A 20,676-nucleotide genomic window follows, 5' to 3' on the forward strand; every position below is an offset into this window, starting at 1 on the left:
ACCGCCCCTGCAGCTCCCATTGGCCATGGTTCCCGGTCTATGGGAGCTGCGGGGGCAGCATGCAGAGCCCCCTGGGGGCTGCCCCTACGTGTAGGAGCCAGAGGGGGGACATGCCACTGCTTCTGGGAGCCGCACAGAGTGGGGCAAGCCCCCAATCCCACTCCCTGGCGGGAGCTCGAGGGCCAGATTAAAACATCTGGAGGGCCAGATGCAGGCCCCAGGCTGTAGTTTGCCCTCCTCTGGACTAACTACATCACTCAGGACTGAGAAAACTTTCATGCCTTGTGTGACATACTTAGGTCGACCTAATCCACGCTGTAGAAATGGCTAAATCAATGGAATAATTCTTCCATCAACCAAGCTATTGCCTCTTGGAGAGGTGGATTAACTACACTGAAGGGAAAAAATCCTTCTGTTGATGTAGGAAGAGTCTACGCTACAGCAGCATAGCTGCAGCTGTAGCTGTACGGCTGAAGTGTAGACATATCCTTAGGAACTTACATGGCGCCCATTACCATAGTATCTGGGTACCTCACAATCTGTAATGCATTTATCGTCATAACACACATCAGGCAGGGCAGTGTTACCTCCATTTTACAGGTGGTGAAACTGAGGAATACAGTGATTTACCCAAAGTCTCAGAGGAAGCCTGGGACACAGTAGAGAACTGAACTAATCTCCTAAATCCCTGGCTAACACCATAACCATTAGACCAGTGGTCTCCAATCTTTTTAAGCCCAAGATCACTTTTTTAATTTAAGGACAACCCAGGATCTACCCCACCCCTTCCCAGAGGCCCTGCCCCTTCCCTAAAGCCCCACCACACTCACTCCATTCTTCCCCCCCGTCACTCGCTCTCCTCCACCCTCACTCACTTTCACCGGGCGGGGTTAGGGGTTAGGGCTCTGGGCTGGAGCAGAGGGGTTTGCAATGCAGGAGGGAACTCTGGGCTGAGCCTGGGGCAGGGGTGCAGGAGGGGGTGAGGGGTGCAAGCTCTAGGAGGGAGTTTGGGTGCAGGAGGGGGCTCTGGGCTGGGGCAGGGTGGGGTACAGGGTGCTGGCTCTGGGATGGGGTCAGGGCTGGGGCAGGAGGTTGGACTGCATGAGGGGGTATGGGGTGCTGGCTCTGGGAGGGGAGTCAGGCCTGGGGCAGAGTGTTGGGGTGCAGGAGGGGGTGGGAGTGCTGGCTCTGGGAAGGGGGGTCAGGGCTGGGGCTTGGGGTGCGGCCTCCCGCTGGGAAGCACTTACCTCCAGTGGCTTCCAGTTGACAGTGTAGCATGGCTGCCGCTAAGGCAGGCTCCTTGCCTACCCCAGCCCCACGCCACTCCTGGATGGGGCCAATGTGTCCCTGTGCCCCTCCCCACCCCCGCACGCTGGCCATCTCTGCAAGCACCGCCCCCGCAGCTCCCATTGGCCACAGCTCTCCATTCCCGGCCAATGGGAGCTGCGGGGGCGGTGCTTGCAGGCAGGAGCAGCGTGTGGAGGGAGACTCCTGCCCCCTCACCCATGCTGGCTGCTTCCAGAAGCGGGCGTGGGGCCAGGACAGGCAGGGAGCCTGTCTTAGCAGCAGTCCTGCTGTGCCACCAGAGATCACGATCGACTGGGTGCTCCTCTAGGATCGAGCAGTTGATCACGATCAACCGGTTGGTGACCACTGCACTAGAACATCCTTTCTCACCTCTCATTCAAGCACCTCTGAGTGTTTTATAATTACTATTATTAGTGCATACATTCCTAAAATGCCCAGCATTCTAGCACACGAGCACTACAGGACAACAACAAGCACTCTTGTGTGGTGGCAAAAGCATAAGAAGCAATCAAGTCACCCACTCACCATCTCTAGGGTGGGAAGTAGCAGTTAACAGTGCTCAGCAATGCTAAGCAGTTAATAAACAGAACAAAAAATAGTGCATCTAACTGAAACTAAAGGGGAATTCAGGGTAGGCAGATAGGCCACTACACTGACAGCCATCTGTGTAAGAGACAAGATAGGATTCTAACACACCCTTCTGTGTTTCATTTAACACTGATCTGTGAAAATATACACTGAGGCATACTTGTTTAATTGGCTGTATACTTCAAGCAATGGAAAAGGGGGACTCTGCCTATAAAGGACTGTAAAAAGGGACATTAGTAACTACTTCCGGTATGTCTACACTGCACTGAGAGGTGTGACTGCAGCATGTATAGACATACCCAAGCTAGCATTAATCTAGCTAGTTCAGGTACCAACAACAGTGAGGCCATAGCAGCATAGACTTCAGTGCAGGACAGCTGGTCGAGTACATAGCCAGGAGCCCAGGTGGGCTTGTACACCCCACACTGAAGCTTGTGTTTTCATGACTTCACTGCTATTGGTACCTGTGTTAGCTAACTCAGATGAGCCTATACACGCTGCAATCTCACACACCAACTGCAGTATGGACATACCCTAAGTTTAAGTGTGCTACATGAAATGCTGACAGTTTCTTGCAAAATAATGCCAGTTACACAGGGGTTCTCATCCCTGTTCATGACCTGTGTTGACAGCTGGATTTCTCTGAAACAATGTGGCTTAAAAAGCGCATAGAGTGCTCCTGGTTGTGGGAGTTCAGCTGAGGAATGAGCATCCATAGGAGATTAAAAAGTGTGATCCGTAGTCTGACTACTTTCAGGGACCCTCCTCCGAGACAAAGCATGTTTGATCTTCTCCATAACTGGCACTGTAAAGGGGTTCTTTACTCACTGCTGGGGTGTCTCCTTGTGGCGGCATCTGGAGAATGGAACTCCCTGGTCTGATACCCCCTGGTCTGATACTCCCACTATCTATCTTTCATGCTGTGTCCCCTCTCACACTCCAGGATTTGGGGTACTCTCGCTCTTCATGATACAGGGTGTTCTCTCTTTGTGGCTTGGCCCTTTGGCCAGGTCACTATGTGGTTTCCCCCTTCCAAGGCATCAAAGTCTCTCCATATGAACTGTCTCAGGCAGTCTTCCAATTCACTGCCCAGACTGTGCCACTTCTCCAGTGGCTGGTAGGGGAACTGAGGCCCACCCACTAGTCTGGGCTCTAGCTCAGGGACATTCGACTCAGTGGCCAAGGTGTGCACTGTCCCAAACCTGGCTGCTGTTTCCCTGAGCCTTTTCCTACTCCACCTCTAGCATGCTTCCTTCTCCACCACCTCTCTAGTTAAGTCCTTTCCTCAGAGACAGAATCCCAGGGCTTCTACTCTCCCCATAGGTTTTCTCCTTTTCCCTCTCTAAGACAAGAGAATGACTGCAGGCTTCCACACCACAGTCTCCTTCTGCCCTCACTGGCCTTATACCAGCTCTGCCTGCTCCCTGGGCTCCATCCTCAATCAGGGATTGCCTATCAAGACTAATCCTCCTTCAGGAGTGGCCTATCACAGGGGTGGGCAAACTACAGCCCACGGGCCAGATCCACCCCCCGCAGCTCCCATTGGCCAGGAGAAGGGAACCGCGCCCAATGGCAGCTTTGAGGGAGGTACCTGGAGGCGCAGCAAAGGCAGCGCACGCGGAGCCCTCCGCCCCTCCTCTCCCAGGGGCTGCAGCACTTCCTGGAGCGGCACAGGGCCGGGGACAGGGCAGGCATGCAGGGAGCCTGCCCTGGCCCCGGTGCGCACCACTGCCAGCCCAGAGCTGTCCTGCACCCTGCCCCTCAACTCCCTGCCCGCACCTTGCACCCCTCCTCCCTACCCTGAACCCCTTGTACACCCCACACCCCTCCTGAACCCCAACCCTCTGCCCTGAGCCCCTTCCTGCACCCTGCACTCCCTCCCACACCCCAATCCCCTGCCCTGCATATAATTTCCCCACCCAGATGTGGCCCTCAGCCCAGAAAGTTTGCCCACTCCTGGCCTATCAGGTTAATTGGCCCCTTCTGAGCCCTGTTAACCCTTTCCGGGCTAGTCTTGGGTGAACCCAATCACTGGCAGGAGGAAAGTTAAAATACATAAATGTCTTTCTATGGTAGGTGTCCCCCACATCACCATAGTATTTGGGTGCTTCACAATCTTGCATACATTTATCTTCTCAACTCCCTTCTACTATTATCTCCATTTTGCAGATGGGCAATGGAAGCATAGAGACTAAGGTTATGGATACATTGCGCACATTATAATGGTGAGGCTGTGCCGCTGCAGCTGCGCCGTTGTAAGATGTGCTGTGTAGCCGCTCTTTATCACTGGGAGAGAGCTATCCAGGTAACAAAATAAAACCACTTCCAACCAGGAGTGGTAGCTTTGTTACCAGAAGTGTGGCTCCTGCCGATAAAGTGCTGTTCACACCAGTGCTTTGTGTCGTTAAAACTTTTGTTGTTCAAGATGTGTTTTTTCACATCGCTGAGCAACAAAAGTTTTAACGATGAAAGTGTCAGTGTAGACAAAGCCTAAGTCACTTGCCCAAGATCACAAGCAGGGACTTGAACCCTGATCTTCCAGGCTACTTTCTTAACCCCTAGACCAGGGGTAGTCAATTATTTTTTGTCAAAGTCCATATTTCTTGGTCAAGATATAGTCAAGGTCCAGACTCCAGAGAAATATTTTTCACAGTGCAATAATAGTAATGATAATAGTAAGTAAATAAAATGATTTTGCGGTCCATACAAGTGTCTTCTGGTCCAGATTTTGCCCGCAGGCCACCTATTGACTGCCCCTGCCCTAGACCATCCTTCCTCTCCTCCTTCTTTGGTTAAGGAGAGAAGAGCAGAAGACTCCATGAAGTCCGATAGGCACCTCACCCTGCAGATTTAATTTACCATTGGAAGTGCATAGATATGGCAATGAGAGCTATAGAAAACCACTAGAGAGCAACCGCCCCAGAGATTCCATTTATCTATAGAATGTGGGAGTGGCAGAATATATTCTCTTCCATAGTAATAATGCACAGATATAGTACAGTAACTCCTCTTAACATTGTAGTTATATTCCTGAAAAATGTGACTTTAAGTGAAACCATCTTAAGCGAATCCAATTTCCATGTAAGAATTAATGTAAACAGGGGGGTTAGGTTCCAGGGAATTTTTTTTCACCAGACAAAAGACTATATTATCTATATCTATATATATACACACACACACACACACACACACACACACAGAGTATAAGTTAATTTAATACTGGTACACAACAATGATGATTGTGAAGCTTGGTTGAGGTGGTGAAGTCGGAGGGTGGGATATTTCCCAGGGAATGCCTTACTGCTAAATGATGAACTAGCAATCGGCTGAGCCCTCAAGGGTTAACACATTGTTGTTAATGTAGCCTCATACTCTACAAGGCAGCACGAATGGAGGGAGGGGAGACAGCATGGCAGACAGAGACAGAGACTCACACCATGTGTGAGAGAGAGATGCGCATTGCCCCTTTAAGTACGCTGACCCCACTTTAAGTACACTTCCTTTTTAAATAGCTCAGCAAGTTGAGACAGCAGCTCCTGCCAGCAAGCTCCCTCCATCCTGAGTCCTGTCATGTCCCGCCCCTGCTCTATGGAAATGGGGTAAGCGGGGAGCAGGAGCAGGAGGGAGGGGGACACCCTGACATTAGCCCCCCTTTCCCTCCCCGTACAGCAAGCAGGAGGCTCCAGAGAGCAGCTCTAAGGCAGAGGGCAGGAGCAGCACATGGCAGGGGGGAAAGGGACAGCTGAACTGCCAGTGAATGATAGCCTGCTGGGCGGCTGCTGCACAGGGAACTTAGGGGAACGGGGAGCTGATGGGGGCTGACAGTTCATCCTGGTTCCAAGCTCCCACCAGCTAGCTCCCACAGGCTGCTCCTCCAGCAAGCAGTGGACAAAGCAGGCAGCTGCCAAATGACATTATAAGGCAGCACTGCACAATTTTAAACAAGCATGTTCTCTAATTGATCAGCAACGTAACAACATTAACCAGGATGACTTTAAGCGAGGAGTTACTGTACTTTTCATCCATAGAAACCAAAACGTCTTACAGAGATCAGTATCATCATCCCCATTTTACAGAGGGAGAAACTGAGGCAAGGAGCTTGGACGTAACTTGCCCAAGGTCACACAGCATGCCAGTGGCCAAGCTGTGCCCAAGTTTCCCAAGTGCTCTATCTACTAGACAACACTGCCTCTCCCCCCTGCATAACTCTACAAGGACTCCTCACTCCTGATGTGTAGGGACCCTCTGTAGAAAGAAGGTGGCATTTCAATCTCCAGTCTTTCAATGCCTGGTCTCTGAGGAAACTGCCAACACTGGTGTCAGCGTTGATGGCGGCTTCTGTAACATGGATCCATCAACTCATTTCACACGTACCATGGAATGGCCACCAGACTGTAGTGACTTTTAGGACACAACAAGCTGGAGGTGTAAAGCTCCTCATCCCCTAATATTAATCCTCTGAGCTATTCAATTGCCCAAACCCATGGGGGAGATTGGGTCTCTACCATTAGTCTCTGTGTACCCCATTAACAATCTCAAGGCCAGCTAGTCCTCAAATTATGATAGAGTGGAGTTAACGCTTGTTTGGGGGGAGGGGCGGAGGAGACACTTACTTTATTGGCTGCTTCTACCTTAGCACAAACAGCATCCATGGCAGCCCGTTCCTCCAGTCGCTTCTGTTTCTTCTCCTTGGCTTTACTTGACTTTCTCTGAAACAGAATGATTCAGGGTTACAGCACGACAACCCTCACCTTGTCTTGAACTCAAGGGCACTACCTATAATGGGCATAAAATTGAGGGGTGGTGGCAATCTGCCAGTCTGGCCCAAAGGGACTACATATTTCAGCATGCAATGGTCCAAGAGTCATTTGCTTGATCAAGACACACTATTGCACTCAGAGATCTGTAGTCTCTACAGGGCATTAAAGGACAGCTGCAAGCAATACTGCAGAAAGAAGCCCAGTGGCTGCTGTCTGCCCATCCCTACATTATGCCAAGTTTCATGACTGAAACAGATCAGATATTGTTGAGTAATACCGTTCTAGTTACTGCAGCACAGACCACAGAAATTCAGACTTGGGACTTTAAAAAGCCATTTTAGAGCTGCTTCCAATTAAAACTGTTTTATACCAAGGTGGGTTGTTGGGGTTTTTTTCGGTTGAACTATCAATGCAAATATTTTATATTAGTTTTATTTTAAAATACTGCCCACAAATGGTCAAACAAAAACACTCTTTTCACTAGCAGAGACCCACAGGCATGAAAAACCATAGTCTAAGGATCAGATTCATAAAACACAACCCGTTTGATTTTAGGAATTTATCAAATAATTCCACCCTATATCCCCAAAGCAGAAGAAATTACTTGTTTACTCTAATGTAACTTGTTTAGACTTCATTCATATGCCTATTTAAAGTTTTCCTTTTTTTTAAATTAAGAACTACTATCTTTTAATATTTATGAAGCATGTGCCAAGCATTGCTGGGGACTTTCAGGGATAGCACTATATTGGGATAAGATGAAAGCATAGGAGGAAATGCCATTCTTTAAAGGGATGCCCTGCACACACCTCTACAGAAGCATATTTACTGTATAGATTTTCAGTACAAGAGGAGAAAGGCAAACAATGACATCTGGTGGAAGATGAGCTATGCAGTTAGCACAGCTGTTGCTGTACATTCTGTTGGATTTGTGGTTGCTTCACAGCCTCGAAATCGCTGTACATGCAGCCCTGCATCCTGGTCAGCATTTGCTTTGGAGCTGATCATCCAGATGAAGCAACTTCTTTATGAGACATGAGACACTTGTTCCCCACAGCACTGATGCTTTGTAGAGCAGATCAATATTGAGAATCTAACTCATGTCACAACTTAGGGATCACAATAGTAATTTTACTCTGCTCCACTACTCACCCTACTGCAATCATGCTTGGAAATGCTGCCATAAGTCATTTATTTTCTGGGTCTGCAAGTCACTAAATACTGGTGGGTGTGAGCCAGTACTATGCTTAACCTTAATGCTCACATAAAAAAAATAAACCACCCAAGTTCAAATCAGGACACCAGTTCTCCTGACACGTGGCTGGCAAACATGTTCAGTCTGCACATGAACCAAGGGGAAGTGAGGCAGGAAAGTTGCCAGGCTGCAAGCTACATAAACACATGGCAGCAGAGTGTCTCGTGAACCTCCTTTGCACAGACCAGACCTACAGTTGCGTTCCTGAAATTGCTTGTTTAACCCCAAACCCTGACATTGAGAAAATTCCTAGTCGCTTGCATGCACAACTTTATGCTGCCTGATACCAGGGAAAGCAGATACGGGTACTTTCTTTGGGGATGCTGAAAAACACTCTGATTGGGATGAACTCCCTTTCACCCATGATTGATTCAAAACTCCTCCCACTGAATTGAGAGCATGGGCTCATGGCAGATTCATGTCCTGATTAGCAAACTTCAGCACTTATTTCATTTAACAGCTATCCATTCTGACTGGGGCCAGTCGGGGCAAGATTGCCAGTAGTTTAAAAAATCATTATGGCAAGAGGTAAGTTCACCCTTAACTATCCCTTATTTTAGTAATGAAGTTACACTGGACTGCACTGTAACTTGCATTCTCCACTCTCTCATTTGGAAATAATCCTTATTCTAATGCAGAGAGGTAACTTTTAAAGCTGTCTGTGAGAGAGAGAAAGTGCAGGTTGGCATAGTCAATCTTCTGTTTGTTCCCAGACGGATAGCTGCAGGCAAGCATCCCACATGGTTTCCAGCCATCATGGTACTAGGAGAAAGAGGGAAATGGCTTAATTAATCTTCAACCTCTCAACAAAGAGGCCAAGCGCCAATGCTGGAGGTTGTTTCTGTAACGTGAACATTTGCTCACTGGGGACCAGACTGAGATCAGCAAATCATTACACAGGGGCCTCCAAAAGACCATCAGATGGGAATGACTTTTAGTTGCTCCTGACCCAAGGCCAGATGGGAATTGATGACCTAGAAGTAAGAGACTCATTTCCAATCTCCTGAGCCATCCGGTTAGTGGAGCACAAGGGAGAGATTTCTCTTTGGCCAGCCATAAATGCTCACTGGGACAAAACACAGGAAAAATGAACACCTAACACTAAAGAAAAGCAGGGCGGTGCCAAAAAACACATGGCACCAATTGTTGAGGAAACAGCTCATCCATGGAAGGATTCAATTCCAGTGTGATCTACCACAGCTTCAGGAAGGCCTAGGACAAGCTTTGAAGAGCAAAATCCAGCTTCAGTATTACAAAGATGGTTTGGGCCAGCTAGAATCCTATCTGTTGCTGGACTGGATTAAGGTCAGACATCAGTACCATGCATCTAGCAGTAGCCACTATCTGATGCTTCCAGAAGGCACCAAGCAAAATTACACAAGACATCTATGAACTTGAAGTGATCTAAATGAGGAAGCAACACAGCACTGCTCTTTGGATCATGTCACCTAGAAATCAGGGATCCACAAGAAAAGTCTTACCTCAATTTTTCATACTTTGCAGAAAGGAACATCCACAGCATGGATGATGCACTATTACTGAAAACCCTGCTAATGCTGCCGTGGTCTAAACTCACAGGATAGGGCTTGGGGTGGGTGCTGAAGTTAACCTAGCTTGTTTCTTCCAGAATTACCTAGATTTAAAACCTTAAACTTTCCAAAAGTTGCTTCTACAATCAGCCCTGCTGTTGAAGTTAATTGGCATTCTGCTAAGTTAGCTATAGTCAGACCCAAACATACATCTTGAACACAATTTTAGAATAAAGATTTAATACCTTTTCACCTCAGAAACCATTTACCACTCAGAGGAGTGATTTATTTGGAGAGGTGGGGAAGGAAGAGACACTACCACACTTCAAAAATGTGGCCAAAAGAAAAATAAACTGCCTGGCATTTTCTTTTTAAGCACTTCCTCTTCTCCCCTCCCAAACCCGGGGATAGAACCCCATAGTCCTGACTCCCAACCCCACTGTCCTAACACGCTGCACCCTACACCCCCTTCCAAAACTGGGAATAGAAACCAGGCATCCTGACTCCCTGCTTTAACTCATGGGCCACACTTCTCCTTCTAGAGCTAGGAATACAACTCAGTAGTCAGACCTGACTCCATGCCATGCTCTAGCATCTAGAACACACATGAAAAATTAGTCAACATGGCTCACATGCAGAAGCCTCTTCTTCGAATTAAATAACTCAGCAGTCTATTTATAACAGCTAGAGGCCAATGAAAATAAAGACTCCAATGGGCTTCATAAAGTTTATTTTCAGAGGTTTCAACTGCTGAGAGTTGGGGGATATATGTGTTTTTAAACAGACTCTGGGTCCCAATGTACAACTAGGTGCAGGGAGAGAGTCAGCATTTAAAAGGCTGAACAGATTCCTTGGTTATAGCACCAAAAACCACCTCTTCTCATGGGACCAATACCCACAAAAGTCTTCATTCCACCACAGATGTTGAAGCATGAGCCTCTCCCCTAAAATAGAGCCATCTTCACCATACATGTGGTTGCGTCCCAGGGAGAGAAAATCAAAGCATTTCAGTTCAGGGATGTATCTGAAGCAAACTATTTCTGAGAGCTTGCTCTCAGGGCTATATTACCTGAGCCAATATGTTATTCCCCTTCAGTACTGCACTTCTGAAGTGGACAGCGAGAAGAAAGAACTACATTATTTGGTTTTAAATAAAGAGATTGATGCTCTAAAACTTTACACCTGGATCTAGACAGTATTTGGTCCTGCCATGAGGGCAGGGGACTGGACTCGATGACCTCTCGAGGTCCCTTCCAGTACTAGAGTCTATGAATCTCATTCAAACACAAAAGCCTGATGCCACTTTTGGGGCAGAATATATAAGAGCAACTTGACAAGGAAAAGTATTCTTAAAGCACAGAAATCCAATAATAAATTAAATAGTATTTTTTGAGCTTGCTCCAATAAATATCCTCCTATTTGCAATAATTATTTTAGACTCAGGGTAACCCTGTCCATTAGGGTTGTGATTTTTTTTTAATGGGTACAAGTGCAGTGTGGACACAATTATACCACAACAAAGGTGCCTTATACCAGTATAGCTTATTTCCCTTCTGATATGACAACACACTCTACCATATAAACATGTTTGTATTGGTCTAATTACATCCACATTACAAGGATGTACTGCTTTAATATACTGATACAGTTAAAGTGGCATAATGTGAGTGTAGACAAATCTTTAGTAGCAGTTCTGAAGAGAATTTGTTGTGGCTCATAACGCTTTGCATTTCTTTAGCCCATTTTAACAGTGGCATTCAAAGTACTTTCCAACTCCTCACTGCTGTGAAGTAGGCATTTTCACCATTACATAGATGGGGAAACTAAGGCACACAGAGGGGAAGTGATATGACTCAATATCACATAGCAAGTAACCAGTTCCTGGTGTCCCACCTATTCTAACCACTAGACCCAGCTCCCATCCTAGAGCTGCAAAAAGGATCCATTCTAACCACTCGACACCACTCTCCTCCAAGAGCTAGAACCCCGGAGTCCAAGCACCCTTAACTATTAGACGTCATCCCATCCATTGAGAACTGACATTAGTGCAGTGTAGCCAGGATCTCTCACGCATTTACTGACAGATGTTTTTTAGCTTGTATGTTCATCATCTGTACAGCCCGAGCACGTGTGCATGCATGCGCGCGCACACACACAGACACACTATGGCCACCTCATACTTTGGAGTAGGTTGGGTGTTTGGGAGCAGGGCTTGAATATGATGATAAATTGGAGGGAAGAATTACAACCCTCAGGCCCCTTTATGCCACCCTCCCTCTGCAGAGAGGTAAATGCACAGTCCATGGCCTCCTCTCATCCAAGGAGAATCCAGACCCCCACTCCATGACCTCCTCCCGTCCTCAAGGGGGATGTAGATCATCACCCTCTCCCTTCTATATGTTTCTTCACACCTGTTCACCATTTATCCACAACTTCCCCCTTATCCCACTGAGGCCCTCTCCCTGCCCCCACAGGTCTCGCCATTTGCATGGAACTGCCCAACTCCCACTTTCACTGTTCTCCCATTTCTGATCCCTAGATCTTCAGTCTTCTCAACACTCTGCTCTCCCCTTCCCAGATCCCCCTCCATGGATCATCCCCAGTTCCTCCCTCAGGTCTCCCACCCATGTGCCTCCCCAGCTGCCCTCCCCAAAGCTCATACTCTCCCTTGACACCCTCCCATCTCCACTCAAGTCTCCCCCTCCATGACATCTATGTTGACCCCCTCCAGGTCCTACCCCCTCTCCCTGGACTACCTTCATGGACTCATCCCAGAAACCCAACCTACCTCCTCCCCGTCTCCCACTCTGCCCAGTCACACCCATGGATCCTCCAACTTATTCTCTGGACCCCTCAATTACCCCCTCACAGACAAACACCCCCAGCTCCAACCTCACAGGACCCCCCCATGGGCCTCCTAACTCCCCCCTCAGATGCCCCCATGGACCTTCCTCACCCCTGCCAGAGACCTGCCCCCAGCCCCTTCTCACCGGTCTCAGGCACCCTCATGGACACTCCGTCATGTGCTCCCCCAGAGACACCCCCCTTCATGATCCGCCAACTCCTTCATGCCTGGTTCTCCAACTACCCCCCTCAGTGACACCCCAGGGGCTTCCCTCAACCCCAGACCCCCTCACAACCCCTCCATGGATGCTCCCCCCAGGACCACCTGGACCCTTCCTTCCTCACAGCCCTCTCATGGATCCCCCCGCCTGACCCCGGGCCTCTCCCCTCCCTCTCCGGCCTGATCCCTCCGCCGGGGCTGGGGGACCCTGACCTCACTCACCCCCATGGCGGCGACAAACGGGACCCCACCGACTCCTCACAAATCCGCGGGAGGGGGGACCCACAGGGGGAGGGGGCGAAGGGGGAAGAGAAAACGGTCGGTAGGCACACACTGCGCCTGCGTGGAGCCCGCGGACGGAGAAGGAAGGAGCAAGGGGGCAGTGAGGCACGCTCTGCGCAGGCGCGGAGCCAAGAGCATACGGGAAAAGGGAGGGACATGTTGCGCAAGCGCAGAACCGCGCACAACTCGCCGGCGCGCGAGAGATTCGTGCGCATGCGCAAACGCGGGCAAGGGGGGCTCTAACGGTCGAGACCGCGCCCAACGGTCGGCGCGAGGACAGCGTTCTTCTGATTGGCTAGTGGCCGTCGCGTGAGGGCCCAGCAGCCCTCCACATCAGTGTGGGCGCCAAGAGAGACCCCTCCCCCCCTGCCCAAGCTCCCCTCTCTGGACATGCTCCCACCCTATGGGGCGAATGACCCCTCCACTCTGTCCCCCATCCCGTAAACCCTGACCTTGTCCCAATACCCTGACATCCTACCCCTCCCTGCACCCCCTGACCCTGACTGAACACCCCCTGCAGGGCCAAATTTGAACAGTTTCGATGGGGCCCCTGCAGGGATGACTTAAAAAAAAATGTAAAAAAACATGTGGGGCTTGTACTCACTGGGCAGTGCTCTGAGTCTTTGGCGGCACTTCAGCGACGGGTCCTTCACTTGCTCCGGGTCTTCAGCGGCACTGAAGGACCCACCGCCGAAGTGCCACCGAAGACCCGGAGTGAGCGAAGGACCCACCGCCGAAGTTTCGCTGGACACTCGGAGTGCCGCCAGGTGAGTAAAAATTAAAAAGGCGCCTCTAGCCAGGGAAGGGATTCTCACTGGGCACGGGGCCCTCTTAGGCGCGGGGCCCAATTCGGGGGAATTGGTGGAATAGGTCTAAAGCCGGCCCTGCCCCCTGTGCCCTGATAGGACACCTCCGTTCCCCTCTCTGTGCCCCTGCCCAGTGCCCCCGTGTCTCCTGGCCCGCCAGTGTTCCTACATCCCTGCCTAATGCCCCCCGATCCAGATCTCCCCACGCACTTTGATCCAAATCCATCCTCACACTCCTGATGCTGATGCCACCTCCTTGTATCTCAACCCAACAGCCCTTGTAACTGAGACCCAATGCCCTCTTTACCCCAGCCCAACACCTGCTGCTCCCTTTCCCTGGGCCCTTGACTCCAACCCAACACTTCCTTTGGCCCCAGACCCAATGCCCCCAAGACCCTAACACAATGCCCCTTTGACTCCTTCCTGTGACACCTCACCCCAAAGCAATGCCCCGACCCCATCTTAACACCCTTTCCCTACACCCCCACACACTCCTGCTATGTCCAATGCTATTCAACATTTCCATCAATGACCTGGAACAAGTAAATATGAAACCACTACTGATAACCTTTGCAAATGACACAAAGATTGTTGGAGTAGTATGACGAGTAGAATGAAGAGGACTGTCCTACACAGCAATTTGGATTGCTTGGTAAGCTGGGCCCCTTCCAACAAAATGTGTTTCAATACCGCCAAATGCAAAGTTATACATCTAGGAAAAAGTAATGCAGGCCATCCCTACAGAGTAAGGGACGGTATAATGGAAAACAGTAACTTTGAAAAGGATTTAGGGGTCATAGTGGACAAACAACTCAACATGAACTCTCAGTGTGATGCTAGGGTGTAAAAAAAAATGGGCCAATATGACGCAATCCTTGGATGTCTAAAACGGGAGCAGTGAGTAGGAGCAGGGAGATGGTTTTACCTCTGTATATGGCATTGGTGAGACTGCAATACTACATCTAGTTTGGGGGGGGTCAAATTTGTAAAAGTGTTATGTCCTAGGGGCAGCCGGTGTAGGAAGCAATCACTTGAGGCCAGAGAGCAGACAGCTAACCAAAACCTCCATTTTATTTACAGAAACAGAGAGCTCACTCAGCCGGTTGAAACCGGCTGAGCTATCCCTTAATAGTCTAACTCAGTTGCCATAGTAACAAAACCCATGACAACCAAATACACAACATATTCCTCCCCCCCTAATAAGAACATCCCCTAAATAAAACATACACTAAACTAGAGAAGGAGGGTAGACTGCCTCCATTCCCGGCTAAACCCTGGGGATTATTTTGCCCCATAACCGTGGGTTCGCCCTAACTAAAGATCCAGCTGATGAGGAGGCCTTCTGTCTCTAGGTGGATTACGGCGAACTTCTGGTGTTGTTGCACCCGAAAGTACTAGGGGCTCAGGGTCCGCAGCACGAATAGGTGAGGAGGTGGTATCAGCTCGTGCTGGGCAAAGGGGTATCTCAGCTGCTGGCAGTAATGGAGGAGAATAGTCAGGAACAGGTGACTCATGATTCGGTGTCTCACCAGGAGGGGTGAAGTCAGACCCCTCAACTGCAGATGGGTCCTGAAGACTGGCATGACCTGGCAACAGCTGATCTACATGTCGCCGCCAGGTAAGATTCTCTGCAGTCCGGACTGTATAGGAAACAGGTCCTGTTTGAGTGATGACTGTGGCCGGGACCCATTTAGCTCTGGAAGTATAATTCCGAGCCAAAACTGGCTGCCCTGGGCTAAAGGTTCGGTCTTTTGCTCTGGGTGCCCGTCTGATTACTTGATATTGCTGCTGATGTTGCACAGTTTGTCTGGGTTCAGAAGGTTTCAGCAGATCAAAGCAAGTGCGCAGCTGTCGTCCCATCATTAGAAAGGCTGGGGAAGCCTGGGTCGTAGCATGAGGTGTGTTTCTATAGGAAAGTAAGAAGGTATCCAGACGCTTTTGAATGGAGTGTTGTCCCTTTGCTGATTTCAAAGCGTTTTTCATTGTCTGCACAAATCTTTCAGCTAATCCGTTGGTGGACGGATGATATGGTGCTGACGTGATGTGGTGTATCCCATTTGCCTTCATAAAATTTTGAAACTCCTGAGAGACGAACTGCGGTCCGTTGTCGCTCACAAGTTGTTCTGGCAGACCAAAATGACTAAAGAGTCCTCGTAGTTTTTGGATAGTACTCTCTGCAGTAGTGGACTGCATTATAGAGACTTCTGGCCATTAGAATGGGCATCTACTGCCACCAAGAACATGCTTCCTTCAAGGGGGCCAGCAAAGTCAACGTGAATACGTTGCCACGGGTTTTCAGGCCAGTCCCATGGGTGTAGGGGTGCCCACTGGAGTGCATTTCTTACACTCTGACATGACATACAAGCTTTTGCCTTCTCTTCAATAGCACTGTCCAATCTAGGCCACCAAAAATAGCTTCGTGCAATTTCCTTCATGCGCACTATTCCACAGTGACCGGAATGTAGCTGTTCTAACATCTGTGATCTCAGGGGTGGTGGAATAATGATACGCCTCCCCCACAACAAACAACCAGATTGGACCGATAACTCCGTCCGCCTGGACATGTAGGGAACAAGGTCGGGTGAGACCGGAGAGGTTTGTCGAGATTTTCCATGCATCACCAGGTCCATAACTTGGGATAATACTGGGTCAACGCGGGTTGCCTTCTTTATCTGAGTAGCAGTGATGGGTGTATTCTCTACCTGTTCAAAGTAGATTTCCTTTTGGGCACTATCTTGATGTTTGACCGGTAAAGGCAACCTTGAGAGGCCATCTGCATTGCCGTGCAGAGTGGATTTCCGATATTTGATTTCATATGTGTGTGCAGAAAGTATCAATGCCCAACGTTGCATACGACTAGCAGCTAATGGGGGAATGCCTGTGTAGGGTCCAAAAATTTATGTCAGAGGTCGATGGTCTGTAAGAAGAGTAAACTTTCGCCCAAACAGGTACTGATGAAACTTCCTAATTCCAAAAACAATTCCTAATGCCTCACGTTCGATTTGGGCGTAGTTAGTTTCTGCTTTGCTTAGAGTGCGTGAAGCAAAAGCAATAGGTCTTTCTTCTCCCGAAGGCATAATGTGTGACACGACCGCTCCCACTCCATAAGGGGAAGCATCGCAGACCAATTGCAGGGGTAAGGATGGATCAAAGTGTGTTAGAACTTCAGAATTTAACAATGCATCCTTAGCTTTGTTAAATGCAACATCACAGGCTTCAGTCCACTTCCAGGCCTTGTTCTGCCCAAGGAGCTCATGAAGTGGTTTTAGCAGTGTGGCTAACTGTGAGATGAACTTTTCATAATAGTTCAGTAGTCCTAGAAATGAGCATAGCTGGCTTACATTTTGAGGTGGGGGAGCCTCCACAATAGCTTTAACTTTTGCAGGGGCCTTATGAAGACCTGCAGAATCGATGATGTGTCCCAAATATTCAACAGAGGGCTTGAAAAATTCACACTTGTCTTTGCGAACTCGTAGGCCATACTCTTCCAGTCTTTGTAGGGTAGCCTCTAAATTCTTTAAGTGATCCTCTTCATTTCTTCCAGTGACCAGGATATCATCCAGATAGCACTGAACTCCTGACAAGCCACACAAGATCTGGTCCATAGCCCTCTGGAACAGGGCGGGAGCCGATGTGATTCCGAAGGGTAGGCGACAGTATCGATAAAGCCCCTTATGAGTCACAATAGTCAACAGCTCTTGGGACTTTTCATCGACGTGCATCTGTAAATATGCTTGACTCAGATCAATCTTACTGAACTTTTGTCCCCCAGCCAGGCCTGCGAAGAGGTCATCGATGCGGGGAAGCGGGTATTGCTCTGCACACAACACTAGGTTGACAGTGACTTTAAAATCACCGCAAATCCGGAGAGAGCCATCTTTCTTCACTATTGGAACGATAGGAGTGGCCCATGAGCTATGGGTAACTGGTATTAGGACTCCATTGGTGACCAGGCGCTCCAGGTCTGCTTCAACTTTTGGCCTGATGGCATATGGCACAGTTCGGGCTTTCAGATTTTTGGTGGACTGCCAGGTTTAATGTTCAATGTCACAGTGATTCCCTTCATACTTCCCAAATCATCTCCAAAAACAGCAGCATGTTTCCTTAGTATAGGGGTTAGACTGGTTTCTTCTTTAGTCATCCGGTGCACTTCTGCCCAGTTCAGCTGAATCTTCCCAAGCCAAGACCTACCCATTAAGGCTGGGTAGTCACCTCTCACCACAAACAGTGGCAATTTAGCCGCCTGTCCATTGAGCTCCACCTTAACATCAATAGTGCCCAACATGGGCACAGCTTCACCTGTATACGTCTTCAGAACAGTTTTTGTTGCCTTAAGCGGAAGATGCTTTAGCTTTTCCTTATACACAGTCTCAGGAACCAGCGAGACAGCTGCACCGGTGTCTAGTTCCATGCGTATAGGTTTCCCCTCCAATAAGGGGGTTACCCAGTATTCATGTGAGCCCGCTGCCAAAGACAAAACGTGCAGTGGCACTTCCTCTTGTGAGGAGGTGTCACCTTGATCATCCTGGGTCTGCTCTAGGGTATGCAAGGTTCCTCTTTTTGTCGGCCAGACCACAGGCCTCTTTTTCTTTTGTTTACAGGCATACTCAATGTGTCCCTTTTTGCCACAGTGTCGACACACCAGGTCCTTACACCAGCATTCTGATGCCTGGTGACCCAGCTTACCACAGCGGTAACATTCTTGACTCTGCACTGTTTTGTGGGTCAGTTCTTGTGACACTTTTTGCACCCTAGGGGATGCTCCGATGTATTGTGCCTCCCTTGTAGCCAGTTCCATGGAGACAGCAATATCAACAGCCTTCTGTAATGTAAGCTGAGCCTCTGTCAGTAGGCGCTTCCGTATAGCTTCACTGCAGAGGCCACACACTAACCTGTCACGCAGGGCATCATTTAACATCTCTTTAAATTCACAGTGTTCTGCTAGCTTTTTTAAAATGGCTACAAATTGTACAACTGTTTCATCTTCCTTTTGGTCTCTTTTGTGGAACCTATATCTTTCAACAATTACCAGTGGTTTTGGGGAGAAATGAGACCCCAGGATTTCCACAATGTCACTGTAAGATTTAGTCTCAGGCTTAACAGGGTGTAGTAAGCTGCGTAGCAGAGAGTAGGTTTTAGCCCCTACAACAGTTAAGAATATTGCCACCTTCTTCGCTTCTGTAATGTCATTTGCAATACCAAAAAGCTCAAAACGCTCAGTATACACATGCCACTGCTCTGTATTCTCATCAAAAGGCTCCAGGGGCCTGGTCAGAGTAGCCATGATTTTTAGTTTCACTTTCACAGTCAGTGCAAACAAGCAGCTTTTTTTCTTTGTTTGGTCTTTACCTTGACTTCTACTTCCTTCTGTTACTGGAGCAGCACCAGGATCCCATCCTCGTCGGCAGTGTATTGTCCTAGGGGCAGCCGGTGTAGGAAGCAATCACTTGAGGCCAGAGAGCAGACAGCTAACCAAAACCTCCATTTTATTTACAGAAACAGAGAGCTCACTCAGCCGGTTGAAACCGGCTGAGCTATCCCTTAATAGTCTAACTCAGTTGCCATAGTAACAAAACCCATGACAACCAAATACACAACAAAAAGGATGTTGAAAAATTGGAGAGGGTGCTGAAAAGAACCACAAAAATTATTTTAAGGCTGGAAAAAATGTCGTATAGGGGAGACACATGGAGCTCAATCTATTTAGTTTCTCAAAAAGAAGATTGAGAGGTGACTTGAAAACAGTGTATAACTAAGCACCTTCAGGGAGAGAATATCCCAGGTATTAAAGGGCTCTTTAGCCTAGCGAAGAAAAGCAGAGCAAGAATCAATGTCTGGAAGTTAAAGTTAGACACATTCCAATTAGAAATAAGGCACCAATGTTTCACAGTGGGGATGGGTGAGGGGGGAAAACTCCAGAGGGCAGTGGGGGATTCTCCATCGTTTGATGTCTCCAAATACAGACTTTCTGGAAGATGCTTTAGTCAACAAGAAGTTCTTGGGCTCAGTACAGGGGTAACTTGGTGAGATTTAATGTCCTGTTATGTACAGGAAGTCAGACTAATGTTCCCTTCTGGGTTAAACTATGAGTCTATGAACCCTCATGCCCCTTCCCTGGATCTCCTCCTCCCAACCTGATGCCCCCAGCCAATGCTCCCATTTCCCCTCCTTATGCTCCCAGCAACCCATGCCTCCTTTCTTTGCCCCTTACCCAAAGCCCCATGTCCCTTTCTGATCACCTGAAGTCCCCTCCTGCAAACCTAACATCCCCATGCCCCTCACCACACTCCCTCTCTGCACATCATGCCCTCACTTCCAAAATGCATCCCTCACACCCAGTGGTGAGCTGGAGCAGGTTCCCACAGGTTCTCAAGAACCGGTTGCTAAAATTAGACCTCCGTGGGGAACCGGTTGTTAAAGGGCCAGAGGGTGGGCAAAGAACTCTAGTCCCCAGGCCAGACCATCCTGTTGCTCCCAGGATTCCCAGCTGGGGAGGCTGAGGCTCCCCCGGCCCTTCCCCCGCTTCTCCCCAACTGCAGTGTGGCCAGCCGCCGGCACCAGCTGGGCAGCTCAGCTGAGCTCTGGAGTCGTCCTGCTGCCACTTTTTGAATGGCCCAGCAAGGTGGGGGTGGGGGCTGCTGCAAGCTCCAGGGCTGGCCAGAGGGGAAGGGAGGGGGCTAGTGGGGCAATTGGCCTAGGCCCTGCAGGGGCCCCCGGCCCCACGGGTATATCTCCCCCCAGCCCCTGCCCCTGCCCTGCTCACCCCCCACCCCCTTAAATCAGAACTTTTTATAGGGAACCGGTTGTTAAGATTTTGGCAGCTCATCACTGCTCACGCCCCCTTTGTATGTGCTCCCTTATGCCCCCTGCCCCCCGTCCATATGCCCCCATGCTCCCTCCATATTTTACCAAGCCTCATTCCTATGCCACTTCTCCCCTTCTACTTTGCCTCCTTATGTCCCTGCCTACAGACAAGCAGAAAAAGGGGCTGAAAGTGGAAGGTGTATGCTGAAGGGTAAGGGGAATGTGTTGTGTGAGGAGAGGTAAAGGGAAGGATACTAGGAGGTAAGGGGAAGCAGAAGAG

At 49.1% G+C, this 20,676-nt stretch overlaps 2 protein-coding genes across 10 annotated transcripts in view; one reads left to right on the top strand and one right to left on the bottom strand.

Annotated features, from left to right (window-relative positions):
- Positions 1-12,874, bottom strand: part of NAA40 (N-alpha-acetyltransferase 40, NatD catalytic subunit) — a 30,670-nt gene extending 17,796 nt beyond the window's left edge. For 3 of the 5 annotated variants that reach the window (XM_045023469.1, XM_045023468.1, XR_006580990.1), the window contains exons 1-2: positions 12,727-12,874; positions 6,510-6,605 (exon numbers count right to left, since the gene is read on the bottom strand). In XM_045023469.1, coding sequence (XP_044879404.1) covers positions 6,510-6,605; positions 12,727-12,732 — 102 coding nt within the window. In that variant the 5' untranslated portion in view covers positions 12,733-12,874. Of the gene's footprint in view, positions 1-6,509; positions 6,606-9,392; positions 9,664-12,430; positions 12,558-12,726 lie in introns of those variants that run through there. The other 2 variants (XM_045023470.1, XM_045023471.1) reach the window with 2 other exon arrangements.
- A 739-nt stretch (positions 12,875-13,613) lies between these two features.
- Positions 13,614-20,676, top strand: part of RCOR2 (REST corepressor 2) — a 30,458-nt gene continuing 23,395 nt past the window's right edge. For 4 of the 5 annotated variants that reach the window (XM_045024779.1, XM_045024776.1, XM_045024777.1 and 1 more), the window contains exons 1-2: positions 13,614-14,244; positions 15,125-15,210. The gene's annotated coding sequence lies outside the window, so the exon portion shown is untranslated. The remainder of the gene's footprint in view (positions 14,245-15,124; positions 15,211-20,676) is intronic. The other variant, XM_045024774.1, reaches the window with a different exon arrangement.

The sequence above is a fragment of the Mauremys mutica genome, chromosome 7, assembly GCF_020497125.1.
Source record: "Mauremys mutica isolate MM-2020 ecotype Southern chromosome 7, ASM2049712v1, whole genome shotgun sequence".
Lineage (NCBI taxonomy): Eukaryota > Metazoa > Chordata > Testudines > Geoemydidae > Mauremys > Mauremys mutica.